General features: G+C 41.1%; 1 protein-coding gene across 4 annotated transcripts in view; it reads left to right on the top strand.

Annotated features, from left to right (window-relative positions):
* LOC118223692 (low-density lipoprotein receptor-related protein 1B-like) overlaps nt 1–14,924 on the top strand; it is a 400,652-nt gene that overhangs the window by 134,654 nt on the left and 251,074 nt on the right. For all 4 annotated transcript variants that reach the window (XR_004764484.1, XM_035410580.1, XM_035410579.1 and 1 more), the window contains 2 exons: nt 8,472–8,591; nt 9,254–9,382. Coding sequence is in view for 3 of the 4 variants with exons in the window: in XM_035410580.1 (XP_035266471.1) it covers nt 8,472–8,591; nt 9,254–9,382 (249 nt within the window). In the remaining variant the exon portion in view is untranslated. The remainder of the gene's footprint in view (nt 1–8,471; nt 8,592–9,253; nt 9,383–14,924) is intronic.

Here is a 14,924-nt window from a genome sequence, read left to right as displayed (position 1 = left end):
TGATATATTGCTTCTGTCAAAGAAGCCAAAAAACAGTAAAGGGAATAGTTTTTGAATCCCTTCATAAGCAGACTTTAATTGCTGTCCAGGAGTAGCATATCTGGAGATGAGTGAGAGTAATTTTTGTCTGTATCTGTTAAGTACAGCCTAGTGAAAGTGTCTCTGCTTTTTTTCTGTCAAGTCATGGACTGTGGGTCCTTTCTTCTTTTCATTACGAAGTCATCATTGCTTTTGGGGGAAAAAGAAAGAAAAATACATAAATTAAGCTCTTAAAGTAACTGTGACTCCTCAGAAATAACAGAGAAAGTCTTATTCCAGTGCACATGGTAGCCAAGGCACATAGAAGACAGACAGCTCATTTTAAAATGCAGTGTTTGCTCTCATTTTGTTGTACATGAAAGCGATGCAATCTAATGAGCATGACCACTCATTTTGGATCAGTTTCCAAAACTAATGACGACCAATCCGACAGAGCCCGTGGGACCACAAGGAGGTGTGATATTGGAAAGGTGTAGACAGCGAGTGACCGTACATAGGGAGATAGAGGGGAGTGCCCCTGTGGCCTCTATTAAAATGAGCATCCAGTCTAGCCAACCGCAGTTCCAGCTGCCATCTCTACTACTCGTGTTAGTTTGTCTGCTGGCATTTCTCAGCAGCGGAAGGACCTTGGGGAAGATGGTATGAATTCTCCTGAAATTCATTTCATATCCCACAAGTGAAGAGCCTCTGGCTCCGACGGAATTGGCTTAATGGGGTTTTTTTCCCCCCACAGCGGTACTCGATAATAAGAGTAGCATGAGATGAGAGGCTCACCGTGCCAACGGCTTTACATCGCATCACCTCCTGCCATGTGTGCCACTCGCAGACAAAACATACATGGACTCGTATGGAGCGCATCGCGTTACAGTAGATGACTGCTATTTGGGGCTATTTATTATTCTGGGTTACGTGTTCAAGTTAGTGTCTTATCAGTTTAGATGGCCTGACATTTTAATGAAGCAATGCTGATCACGTTCTATGATCGCATCGTTCAAACTGTCCACTTGTGGTCACAGGTCTCGGGTTCCAACTACTGTAGGTAACTACGCAGGTGTCTACTATACCATACGTATTGTGACAAATCTCTGAAGGACTCTGGCTCTCCTAATTTAGACTTGGCAGTGACCCACTGTTCACCATTATACATTTCAAACCTCTTTATTTATTAGCCCCCCCCCCCCACCAGTAATGAAGTCTTACTGGATAAATGATCGAGGTGAGATTGGACAGAGAAGATGAGATGTGCCTATTAATATACGAGGACTCGCATATCTCACAAGAGTTAAATAAACAGCTCTCCTGCCTCCAAAAGACAGCTAAATTCCTCAGAATTTTAAATGGTACCCATTGTGACTTTCACCTTATCATTACATGACTAGTGGAGACCTGAGTCTGTGGATTTTTGCAAAGTTTACTTAGTTAAAGGGTGTAAAATCATCAAATATTCTCCATCCAAATATACATGAATAGGCCTTAAATGTTTTTTTTTCATATCTCCTTGAACTAAAAGCCTAATAAAAATCCAGTCTTTAATGATTAATCTAGCTCCCTGACTGCCTGAATGAATGTGCAGCAGAGGTTGCAATAAAGTTGATTTCCCAAACAAATGGTTCCCCGAGGTTTCTGCTTGCATCTTGTTTTTTTCAGTTCACTCAATTATCTTGCTAAAGAAAGCATTACCATTTTATTCCTTCTTAATAACAATGAAAAATGCATTATGGAGGGCCTTTGCACTATTCAATTACAAGTGGTGTGTTTTCAACTTGTAGATATAATGAAAGGGAGATTAAGTAGATCAAAGTTGACACACAGTACATGCACATATCTTGTTCTGAAGCACTTCTCTCAGCTAAATATTATCTGGACAATGTACTTTTATTTTTTCGTGGTATTTAATCCTGGCCTGGGCCTTTCTGTGTGGAGTTAGCATGTTCTCTTCGTGTTCGCCCACAGTCTCTCCTCTAAGGTATGCAGGTAGACTAACTTGAGACTCAAAAGTGCCCATAGTTATGAGTGTGTGAGTGAATGGTGTGTGTCCTGTGATTGATTGGGGTCCAGGGTATATTCCTGCCTCTTGTCCAATGCATGCTGAAAACTGACCTGTTCTTGGGATGGAGTAAAGTCAAGAATACCTGTAATAAAATGCAAGAAAAAAAAATCCAATTTGATTATCAGACACCATTCAATGTCAGTGTGAATCAATGATATAAATGACCCAAATTTTAATTTTTAAAAATTATCCCCAAGTCTTACTATGACAGGCAGACAAGCTACAATCTGTTCTTTCAGTGCTTTTAAACATGGACGTTATAAAGGGCTTGCATAGTCATTAACAGTCTCCATGGCTTTCCTTTGACACAAAATGCATTTTTAAGAATGTAATTTTCTCCTTAAAGCTTGTCAATCAACCTGCCCAAAGTTTGAGGTCTTGCACAAAATATGATTTGTTGTAGAAAACATAGAGTTCAAAAGTAAGGAAACTGGTCTTGTCTTAAATATTTCTGTCTGACATGAAGAGAAAAATGTTTACTGTTTTCAGTTTCCAAGGTTGTTGAAATAATTTTCAGGGAAATATTTTAGTTTATAGGTGATTCTGCTTTTCAAAGTAACAGGAAGTCACAAAGCACAATGCCTGTACCCTTATGGAGAAGAAAAAAAAAAAAAAAAAAAAGTGATGTACTAAAAATACAGTTTTTTTTTGTTGAAAAGATACAATGCCCAGTCTAAACACTTCAGGATGTTTGTATTGATGAAGGGACAACAGCTCAATACAGAAATTGTGCTCTCAAACCTCAACCTACGTGTAAAATCTTGTGGCTGAAACATTTCTGGTCCTGAGATCCTTTGATGCCCTTACTAAGGGTTGAATGGACAACATGGACCAGAATGCACTCAACAGTTGGCAGAAATGTCAAAAAGTGGCAAAGATGTTCAGTTCGACCATTTTCTTTCTAAGGCAGATGGTCTCGTTGCAGATCTCAGTGACCTTCCAGGCTATTGAGCAAAGGCTTGAATTATCATTATCAAAGAATGCAGAGAGGTAGAGCGTGGGATTCCGGGTTAGGGTCAGAACTTTCCAAGAGCTATATGTTGGGTAGTCCCTGCCAAAACATACAAACTGAAATGAAGAATTTATGTAAAGATACCAAAATAATGATGTCCAAGAAAAATAAGAGATGATAAAGAACATTCAGTGATAGAAAAAAAAAAGATAATTCTTTTTTTAACAACACAGTACCACACTGAAAGCTGAAATATATTGATTGCAGAACATTAGTCCATACCAATGCATCACGGTGCACTATACCGTTCCCTTCTGCTGTGTCAGAGAATTACTTTTACCAACTGCTAAAGGGAGAAAGATGGGAAAAACACAGAATACCTTATTCACAGTTTAAAAGCCTCCTACTTTTATGGAAAGAATATGATTATGTATGCCGTATTAGGCATTGGCACCTAACATAACATTGCTGGGAGCGGGAGTAAGATTTTTATTTAGATTTTCAGCATTTTTATTTTATTTATTTTTTTTAGAAGCTGTTAATCAGCTCTGAGCTTTTCAAGGCTCACTTAAACCGTGCGAGACTGCAAATCGTTTCTGGCAGTGTAACGGTAGAGTATGAAGTGTATCGCAGGGATTGCTGCACGATAATCCATTTTTCTCACTTAACTAAATTTAGATCTGTTCAATCTGAGAAATAAGGCTAAGAGTGATGAATCAGATTTTAGACAAACTGGAGCACAAACGCAACAGTCGCAGTGGAAGGTTACAGTTTCTTTATTCCTGGAATACACTTCACATTAAATATAGCCCATAACATATTCCATTATGAGATCCAAACGTGATGAAATTGTTTCCCCCCCACCCCAGCCCCTCCGTTTCTTATATCACTCGATATTAATATAAGTTCCCTCAAATCAAAGCCGACAGTCTGTGGTTTAACCTCATATTCATTGTTTTATTTCAAATCCAATGTGCTGGAGTACAGAGCCAAAACAGAGATAAATTTGTGTCACTGCCCCAAAACTTTTTCATTTAACTATATAGGTCTCTGTTAAAAGATTTGCTGCATTGTTTGCTGATTTACTTTAAATTCTAGTCACCCACCGACCTCCTATTCCCTCAGTCAGAGATGTGAGTAGCAGTTGCCACTTGTCCTTAACTACTGCTGGTCACGGGGATACTGTTGCATAATGGTTAGGGAAATGGGCTTATTACTGCCAAGTTGTGTGTTTGATTCCCAGGTAGAGCACTGCTGTTGTACCCCTGAGCAATGTGCTTAACCTGAATTGCTTCAATATATATCTAGCTGTATAAATGGATTTTATGTTAAGAATATAAGATTTGTAAGTCAGTCTGAATGAGAGCATCTGCTAAACGCCTAAACATGTAAATGGAAGTTTGCTTTATTTCTCGCCTGTGGAGATGCATATACAGTTATTATTCAGTTCTTGTCCTCAGATCAAAAAGCTTTTACAAGTATATGTTCCATGACCAGAAAAAAAGGATTTAATTTCATTGAAATAACTCCCTGAATACTGAAGAATGTTTGGGCAAGGAGTACTTCTGGTAAACTTGGTAGTGCAGTACTCTGCTGTGTGGTCCACCAGAAAAGGAATCTAGGATTCAGTGCATTGCTATTATTGATGCATTTATGCATTATAGAAAGACACGATACATCCAGTCTGTGCCTCCACTTGCAGTGGTCGAGTCTCTCAGTCTTATGCCGATTTAATTCGTCACAGTCAGTAACTGGTTGAATTTGAAATAAAGCTGTAGTGCTAATGGCTAATGGAGCACTAATGGCAGAATGTGCTGAACTTCACTTTACTCACAGTGGCGCAGAGGATTAATTAGTCTCAACCGTTGCTGAGTGTCTGCCTATTTCTATAGTGGGGGGGGGGGGGGGGGGGGCTATTCATTTGTACCTTTTCATTTGCATCGTTTCAACTTCACGCGCACAGCTTTGGTTTGTTACCGGACTCTCTCTAAGCTATGCTAGACTGGTGGTCCTTTCTAGAGGCACTGTAAAAAATAATTGAAATAACCTTGAAAAGCCATGAAATGAAAAGGAAACTGCACTTTTTTGTATTTCAACAGTCAAACTAGTGGTTTATACAACACTTTGCTAATGAGAGTACTGTATTTGAAATTCCACTTCTTGGTTTCCACAATCATATATCTTACTATGCTAAAAATCCAGCTTTGCTTTACTTTGTAGTCATTGTTAATTACCTTCTCCTTTTCACTCAGTAGCCTAGTGCTACACTAATTTTTTTGGGTTTGCAAGTTTAAAGCCAGTGGTCACACATTTACACAATTAGAAATGTTTAAGGTCTTTTCTTTTTTAGTGAAAACATATTAAGTGCACAATCAGGTTTACAGCATCCTGACTGCACCAATTTCAGGCTGACTTTAGATTATAGCTTTCACTTTTTGTCAGTTAAAAAAAAAAACCCAGAATACATCATGCGGACTGCAGAACCACAATGCCTCATTGCTGCTTTTAACAAAGTCTCCAGAGTCTCATGTCAGGAAAGGAGAACACAAGCGAAGTGCCTTTCTGTGACTGGCATTTTTCAGGGTGCAGTCCGGAGGGAGTCTCAGGCACTGGGAGAATAAATTCTGCAGTGCAGTATCAGTATACCGTGACTGTATAGCCAGGGATATAACTGAATTAAGAACAGCATCTAACACCTTTCTTCCAATTGGTTTAGTCCGTAAAAAGGCACTTACCGCAAGGGTAATGCACATTGCGATGGTCCGCACGCATCTTTGTGTCTTTCACATTGGGCGCACGCCCAGTTCTTGTGCAGCTCCTGGCTTTACTCCGCTGGCATTCAGGAGACACTCTTATCCGCAGCGACTACCAATTCAAACACAAGCGCAAAGATCAGTGCAGTGATTCTCTAGAGAGGGAGAGTAACACATGAGTGCCAGCGCCGGCTCGTGAACAAGGAATGACATTTCCTACCACTCTGCTCCCCTCACATGCTGTGCTCATTACAGGACTAAAGCACTTCTTAAGACAGGCTTCTTTTTGCGGTGTTAACATTCAAATAAGCTATACAAACAACAACAGAGGTAATTATCATTAAACTGCATCAAATGAACACCAGAGAAGAAGCACCTTCTCTAAAAGTAAATGCAGAAATAGGTTGCACTTAATCAGGTGCTAAGGCTACGTTGAGGGTGTTGGAGAGGGGAGTCGGGGTGGAGGAGCTGAGGCGCAGTCTAAAGAATTGGAGCGAGTCGGAAGATAGCTAACGTCTCGGCTGTTTTAACTGGCCTGGGAAGCCCAATCCACCACAGAGAGGTCAGAACACAGGCAGCAGACATGACTTGGAAGGGGGGTGGGAGTAGAAGTCCTGAGAGAAACGGACGGGTCTGGTTGGTGTCTATGGACTGATACTATTCTGAATATACGCAGTCCCTTTGGTGACCTGGTAGGCCTGCACCAACGTTTTACAACGCCCGTAATGACTGACAAGTAGCCAGCCAGCCAGCCAGCCAGTACGGGCAGGTAGATTTGGGAGGTTGTAGACCAAGCAGACCACAGTGTTCTGAATGAGCATTTAGCATTCAGGGGCCTGATGGAGCTAGACAAGCAATCACATGACAAACACTATAAGAGCTAGAGATTGGTACAATTATAATCATATAAGTGCCACCGTCAAGGTGCTTGTCTCCAGACCTGCATGCATAAGTGAGAAAGGGGTTAGTTTTTCTTTCTTTTTTCATTGAATGAAATGGAAATTTTCTTACTTTTGTTCCTATGAAAAAAAAAAACAATACAAGACCTGATACTTTTGTGCATGTGTCAGGTGTATGAGATGATGAATGCTAGCTGTTTGTACATTTTGTGTGCAATCCTGTTCATGAGATTTGCATAAGGAAACAGCCATGAACAAATATAGATAAGAAAACAATGATGAATGCTGAACTGTTCTTGGAAACGTTCTTACGCGCAGTTATGATCAAATGTGAATGTATATTTGTATACAAATGTATATTTGAAATGGTGAGTTCTGGGGTATTTGCGGAAGACATCAAGCGAATCTGCCGCATCTCGACTGATTGGGGAAGGTCGCTCCACCATCGGGGATGAAGGTAGAGGAGATCAGGGGGCATGAGGACCGGCTGCCGGGAGCTCAAAAGGATGGGACAGCCAGCTGGCAGGATGCTACTGAACTGAGAGGTCTGGTTAGAGTGTACGGTGGGATCCCAGTCTGAAGACAGGAAAGGGCAGCGCCATTTGCAGATGGCTATACCAGTTTGAGAGATTTGAACTGAATGCAGGCGGCCATCAAAAGCCAGTGAAGGCTTCTCTCACTCCCCAAGATTATATAGTGTTAATCTTCCTCACTATCCTTTCCCATTCCAAAGGCATATCAGAATATATCAGTGCAGAAATAGCATGTGCACAGTGCGTGGAACAACACGCAGAGCTTACTCAAATGCTGTATCAGTGTTTTAAAAAATTGAAAGATTGTGAACTTGGCTAAATTGATTGTGGTGCGTCTTGTGTAAGCTTCAGTAAATCGTAGCGATTCTTCAACGGAATTCCGAATCAATTGAAATGCACTGGTGCTCTTGAGGGATATGCAGTGAGGGGCCCTTTCGAACAGGGTTATGAAGGATGCTTGCCATTACAGCCGCTTTCCCCAGCTGTTGTGATAAATAAGTCACAATGCACTTTGTACTTGTGTTAAGCGTTTCACGCTTTGGGGTTTATTGCTTCATATGGCTTCCAGGCTATCTTGGACAGGTTTTAATTTTTTGAATTGTGTCAGAGTAATATAACACGGAATGCAAGAATGCATGCCTATACAAGATTAAGTTAAAATTTGGTTCTGGAATGCTGTGGGGACTTGCTGGCATATTGGCTATTATAGCTCACCAGAGATAACCCTAACCTTACACTTGGAAAACCTTCATCTCCCAGTTTCCCTGTCTGTGTTTACTGCCCATCCTGCGCTTATCTTGTGTTATCGTTATAAAGCTTGCACCTTTTGTTATTTTTGGTATATAATGTGATTCCCACAGCAGAAGCAATATCACATGCTATGGATTGTCCCAGGGAAAAAGCCAGTAGATCACAGATATCCTCTCAGTTCTGTTTCCTTGGGATATTTTGCTCTGAGTGCGTGCTAAGAGCAGCCACATCGTAACCCTGAAGGGACATAATATATATGTGCCCTGAAACGGGGAGGCAACATATACACGGTGAAACCAAAATGTATAGAAATACCCTTTAATAAAAACTGAAAATCTGTACTTTAAGCACATGAGACTTGTTTGACTACAAATCTGAAATTGTGGAGGATAGAACCAAACCAAAAAAAAAAAAAATGTCTTTGTCCCAAATGCCATGGAGCTCACTGTACATCTATTTATTTTAGAGTATGAATATTTCTCCCTTTATTTACAGAGCTCCTACCACATTGTCATGCGTTGCGGTGTCAGTACGGATGTGTCATGACGAGGAACGGAACGTTCTGCTTCTGCGGAGACGGCTTGGAGGTGGGAGGCGACGGGAGGACCTGCACAGGTGGGCGTGACCGGTGGCAGATTACAGCGAATTACGAGTGGAGGCGGACACTGGAGACATTGACATTGGCAGGCCTTCCCACTAAAACATATTACCTTCACCCTTGGCAAAATTTCTATATTAATGAGCAGGAAGCATGAAAATGATAGCCATCTGTCTGTGAAGCTACATTAGTTTATATCAGATGCTTAATCAGACTGAAGGGAGGGGATGGGGGTGGGGTTGGAGGGGGTTGCGTTTACCTGGTGAGTTCATATGTTAAGCAAAACGGATTTTCAGTTAAGCAACTGAAAATCCATTTTGGGTTTAAGGATTTCAGATTTCATCTTCACATGTAATTACATTGGAAATGGGACTTTTTCACAAAATGTGTTAGTTGATCCAAATTTGGCTCTTAAATGAAAAAGAACTTTAAGTGAATAGAACCTACCTTTCTTTATAAAACCGCAAGGATTTTTCCAGTCCATATGTGATGAAGGCCTTTAAATAGCATGCAAGGTATACTGTATTTAAATTCAAAATCTAACTCTAGGGTTAAATCGGGGTCATTTAAAGGGTGTTTTTGAACTGTCACCACAGGGCCACATTAAGTCTGTTTTATGTATTTAGGTCATGTTTGAATACACTTAATTTGTAACAAATTGCTCCTCCTCTCTCTGTAGATTATGATGAATGTACTGTATATGGGATGTGTAGCCAGAGCTGCTTGAACACCTATGGGTCCTATCGATGCAGCTGTACAGATGGCTACATCATGCAGTCTGACAGAAGGTCCTGCAAAGCCAAAAACGGTAAGATGATATATTGTGCGGATAGTCATGCGCACGCCTTTTATGAATTCCATTAGCACACTTTCTAGCCAATCAGGTGGCCTGACGATGAAGTTCAGTCTCATCGTCAGCAGTTGTTTGTGAATACTGACCTGACCAAACGATTAATGATCAAGCTTGTGCACGGTGAGTCTGGGGAAGATACCCTAAGTCTCACTCTTTAAGCCTGCTCCAGGAACAATGAAAAAACCTTGAGTGATTGAATATCTCAGGTGTGCGTTGCCATCTGCAACTTTGGGTGCCCCGTGCTTATCGGGGGTCAGATTCATTGGATGATTCTCTCATTTCCTTGCAATGATGGCTGTTTCTGGCCATTTACCACCACGCCTCAATAAAACAACATAATTTCTCAAAGGCCGGTAGAGACCTGAGACCCTGTCAGCCGTTGCCGTAAGCCTGGTACCCCAGGGACGTGAGAACAACACTGACCTGCTTGGGGAATCTGGGTCACCGTCACCCTCACTTGCAGCTGTTCGTGCCTTGCCCGTTGAAAGCCTTGTGTGGGGGTTATTGTTCTCCTGCTCAAGGTTTGGCACTCAGAAACACAGAAGACGAAGACCCTCAGCGACGGCCATTTCGGTTTTCGTGATTTCAGGAAGAATTATTGTCCAGCCCCTCCGAGCATAATTGACCAGTTGCCTGTACCATCACAATCCATTGAGTACCTAGATGAATTATTGAATTATGGCCCAGATTGCTCAGCATTAAGTTATGAAGCATAGCAGTTGTAGAATGTTAGCTCCCTTTTGTTGCTCTGAGCAGAAACAAAAGTAGTACATAAGGCATATAAACAATTGCAATCATGTGTTACAGATACTGTACTTTGAATAAAGCATGCTAATTGGATCAGTCGAGTCCCCTCAGACACATTCTCTCCCATTAGCATTTTAATGCAGGCGGGTCTCTTGATAGGAATGTAAAAATGGTAAAGGAGATAAGGCGGTTTTGGAGATGAGTGAGTCGCATGTGTGCGGGAAAGGAAAGCCGCCTGACGCGCGTCCTCCCCGTTTATCAGACCTTCTCCACGCAGGCTATGGAATGCTGTAAATTATTTTCACAGCAGCTATGCTGTAATAGAGCGGCTCTGAGCCCCGTTATGAAATTCTGTCCAGACTTCTATTAAATCTTTGGAACTATACCAGAGGTATACGAGAAGGTGAGGACACCTAACTACAATTTCCCCACTAAAAAAAAAAAAAGAAAAGAACAATTATACCAGCTAAGTTCACTGGCAGCGTTTGTAAGTGCTGGCATTCAAGGGATTCTTCACCTTCTGGTTTTTTATAAAATATTAATTCATATTGTTAGCTGTAGTGTATGACCCAGAGAGTATTTCTTTTTTTTGTGCTGTGTGTGATGAAGGATATTTTAGGTTTTTTTGTGACAGCCTGCCCGATTTACAATGTTGGTTTTATACAGCAAATAAATAATTAGCTGTTCAGCTAACTCCAATGACCAAATGACCAAGGCTTGTGCACTGACACCCCCCCCCCCTCCACAGAGATTGTACATATGTACAGTATATTACCCTAATATTTTTAATACATTTTGTTTTATATTATTTTTGATCAGAAATACAGTATTTCTGGTTGTGCATACACCCTGAAACAACTGTTTTGAAAGATGTACCAGCACAATCTAAGAACTGCTATTTATGTTTATAATGATGTACCACAGTTAAAATAATCTTTTCATATGTACAACCTCTGGAAGAAAAGGAAAAAAAGAAAGCGCAAGCATGTTTTTACTTTAGACCACAAACCCCTGAATTCTCAATAGCAGTCAAAGCGCGTAGGTCATCAGAAACTTTTAAAATATATAAAATATCTTTCATCACATACAAAATATGTCTGGACTAATTGAAAATATACAGTGAACCTTATATAGTGTCAAAAATCCCCAGAAAGTGAACTATTCCCTTAAATGGAAACACTGGTGCATTGTTCTTTTCCTATAGAACAGACTGCTGTCTTCTGCCTGCCCTCTTTCATGACTTGAATTCAGCAGGAATGTAATCTAGCAAACTGAAGTAGAAACTCTGGCCCTGGCCTCTGGAGACAGCACTGCAGTCAGCGATCTGTAAATAATCCAGATGGGTCCACTCGATGCTGTGCGCCTTCTCATCAGCCTATCCATATCCTGTATGGATCAGCGAATGTGCCCTGGTCCTGAAACACTGAGGACATGCTTAGGTTCTGGATTACTGGATTTGCCTTGGAAGCAAGAATGAAAACGGGAGAACGGCTGCCAGGTGGCTTATTCCGCTAAGACACTGGGATCAAGTGTACGCAGGATACGCCAGGTATCCAAACCGAGCCAGCGTGTGATTGGGCATAGCCCAAGGAGGGCAGGGGTATAGATTTTCTTCATATTACTGCACACCCGTGAACACATCAGTTTGCTTGCTCCAGCTGCTTGTGCAGTGTTCTCCGCCAACGCAATGAATACGTTCAGCCGGCGGGTCATCTGGTGGAAAGAAGCGGGTGCACTTTCCACCGCAGGCGAGTCAGGGCCTCTCCCAAAGCACAGGAGTTGCATTTTAGATTTTCCTTCAAACGAACAGTGCAGAGAACTGTCCCTTTAAGAAGGCTGCCCGGTTAGAGATATTTCTCATGTAATTGAGATACCTGGAACTCGGGGGCCTGAGGGCATGTGCTAAACTGCCCTAAATCTGGGTCTTTGAGGTGATCTGGGTATTCCAGGGCTCATTGATGGTGCTGAAGCATCACTGGAGCCAAAGCAGTTTTGCTGTGCAGACTTCGTAGCGGTCAGAGTGGCATTTGGCATTCTGATCTTTACATTATTTAATTGCTTGGCAGGCACGCGTTGGCAGGGTGAATTACATAGCTTCCCTTCTCCCCCTCTAAGCATATGTTTATACAGCTGGATATTTTTGCTGAAGTAATTCAGGTTAAACACCACAGTCAAGGGTACGGTGGAAAACCACTGCCTTGTCTGCCCCCTGCGTTTCAAGACTCCTGCCTTCCGGATATAAGCATGCACTCGGTTACTTATTTATTTCCTTTTTGAGGGGGGAAGTGCGCCTACATTTTCCCCTGCTTTTCTCTTTCATCCCAATGTTGAATGCAACACCGTATCTCCATAGCCTTGCTGTTTCACCACCCACTGATTCAGGAGAGAGGGCAGAAAAGCCCAAGCTGTCGGCTGCTGCTTATTTTCGTTTGGCACTGCAGGGTTTTGTGGGTATTTTTACACCTGAGAAATGTCTTCTTGCACAGTTGACACAAGCAGAGTGCTAGCGCCCAGTCCAGGGAAGGGTTACTCTTGTGAGACAGGGACAAACCCACCAACCAAAACCCACCATTCATGTATGACACTGGACATTTATGCAGATGTGGAATGAGCTCTCTCCGCTAGAATTAGGACAGTATATTCAATTGGATTCAGTTTAGGTGCAAGACTTGGCCAGTCATGACTTTTCCAGTTTTTGGCTTTTAAAAAACTCCTTTGTTGATTTAGCAGTATGTTCAGGATCATTGTCTTGCTGTAGGATAAAGCATCATCCAATGAGTTTTGAGGAATTTGGTTAAGGTTGAGCAGATAAGATGCTTCTGTACACTTAAGAATTAATTTTGTTCCTGCTATCAGTAGTCAGTAGTGTTCAAAGAAGATAATTGAGCCAGTACCTGTGACAACCATACATGCCCAAACCATAACACCCCCACCACCATGTTTGACAGATGAGGGGGGAGATTTGTATTTTGGGCAGTTCATTTTGGCCTCCACACTCTGATACAAGTGAATCTTAGTCTCCTCTGTCCACAGATATAAAATGTGATGTCATTTCTACATGGTGGATCTAAATGGTATTAAAACACCCATAATAAAAGCTGAGGATCTGCACTTTTACCACTTTTAGATTACAAATCTAAACTTGTGTACAGAGCCAAAAAAGCAAAACAAAATAATAATGGTTTCGTCCCAAATATTATGGAGCTCACTGTATATACGCTGAATCACATTTGATATTTGAAGCGCTACGTTCTCAGTCTTTCTCTTGCACCTACCATGTCCCATGTTGTCGGATTATGTTATGGCTTCTATCGATTGTGGCTCTAATGGCTCGGAAGCAGCTCTTCATTGCCTAAAACTTTGTGTACGCACATTTGTATATCTCTCTGGATAAGAGCATTCGCCAAATGCTTAAATGCAAAACAATGTTAATGTATGCTATTAGCTGCACATAACAATTCAGTGCTCAGACTTTGAGGTGCATCACACATTAACAACCAAGATGCGTCCCAGTGGATTGGTTTCTGAACGAGTGCACCAAGCTACTTTTGATTTGTAGTTTCATTAAATATTCTGACAATACTGACAAAATGACAATAAGACCATTGATTGTGTGGGATTCCTGAATATTGCTTGGAGTATACTTTAGAAGGCACCATGCTTTTTTGATGTAAATATTGTTTATTTCCATTAATAAATTATGCTGTTGAGAACGTTAGCACATGAATTAAACAACACTATACTGTGCACTGCATGTGTGGTGATCAGAGGTCACAGTGTGGATGTGGTGTAGTTTCTGAAAATAAATAATAAAAAATAATAGCAATATAAAAAAAATATATGATGAATAAGAATCCTTGTGTCCTGTAAATTTAAAGTTTGTACTGCATGACACAAGGGAATCTGTGAGCAGCTAGAACAGCAGTTGTTGGAAATAGCTCGAAGCACATTGCACCTTGCAGGAGAGACGCATCTTTGGTGCTTTTAATCAATGTGACTGGTTTCCTACCAGGAATAAGCTGAATATCATTACCCATAAACTTAACTGAACTCGCCGTTCACCTACATTAATATTAATTTAGCAAAAAGGATTGGGAGGCCGTGATGTATGGGAAATGTGGGCCTTCCATTTGTTGTAGGAACTCATGCAAATAAATTTGAGCCCGGATTCTCTGTAGGGGCTTGCAAACTCTGAGAAACATGTTAAGTGTCTGAATATTTTATTACATTTAAAATAATATTCTGTACTGCACCTTTAGCTGGTTACATAAATAAACATTTTATGCTCTCTCTCTCTCTCTCTCACACACACTCACACACAAACATGCATGCACACAGAGGCAGCGAACAAAAAAAGGAAACACAAATTTAAAGTTTCTTAATAGTGTTGTACTATTTTGACGAAACCTACTTTAAACCTCTTTGCTACAGGTTGAAATTTGTGGCTAACTGATCCACAGTTTCTCACCTTTTTATTTCCGTACTTCAAATTAATGCATGGACATTTTAGTCCATATGGGAGACATAAATATACACACACCAAATTATGACAGATTTTGGGACTTATACAAACAAAATAAAGAGAGAACCAAAACAAATCTGGAAGGCATTGCCAGTCCATTGGCACAACAACAACCAGGCATAGGTATGGTTTCTTCCCACATGCAGTAGAACTCATCAGCAACTGAGTTCACACCCACTGCACTGCATGGTACTGACTGTTTCAATACTGCTGGCATCCAGCTACCTG

The sequence above is a fragment of the Anguilla anguilla genome, chromosome 3, assembly GCF_013347855.1.
Source record: "Anguilla anguilla isolate fAngAng1 chromosome 3, fAngAng1.pri, whole genome shotgun sequence".
In the NCBI taxonomy this organism is placed as follows: domain Eukaryota; kingdom Metazoa; phylum Chordata; class Actinopteri; order Anguilliformes; family Anguillidae; genus Anguilla; species Anguilla anguilla.
The sequence above is the reverse complement of the archived record's forward strand: the minus strand, read 5'-3'. Positions and strand labels throughout refer to the sequence as shown.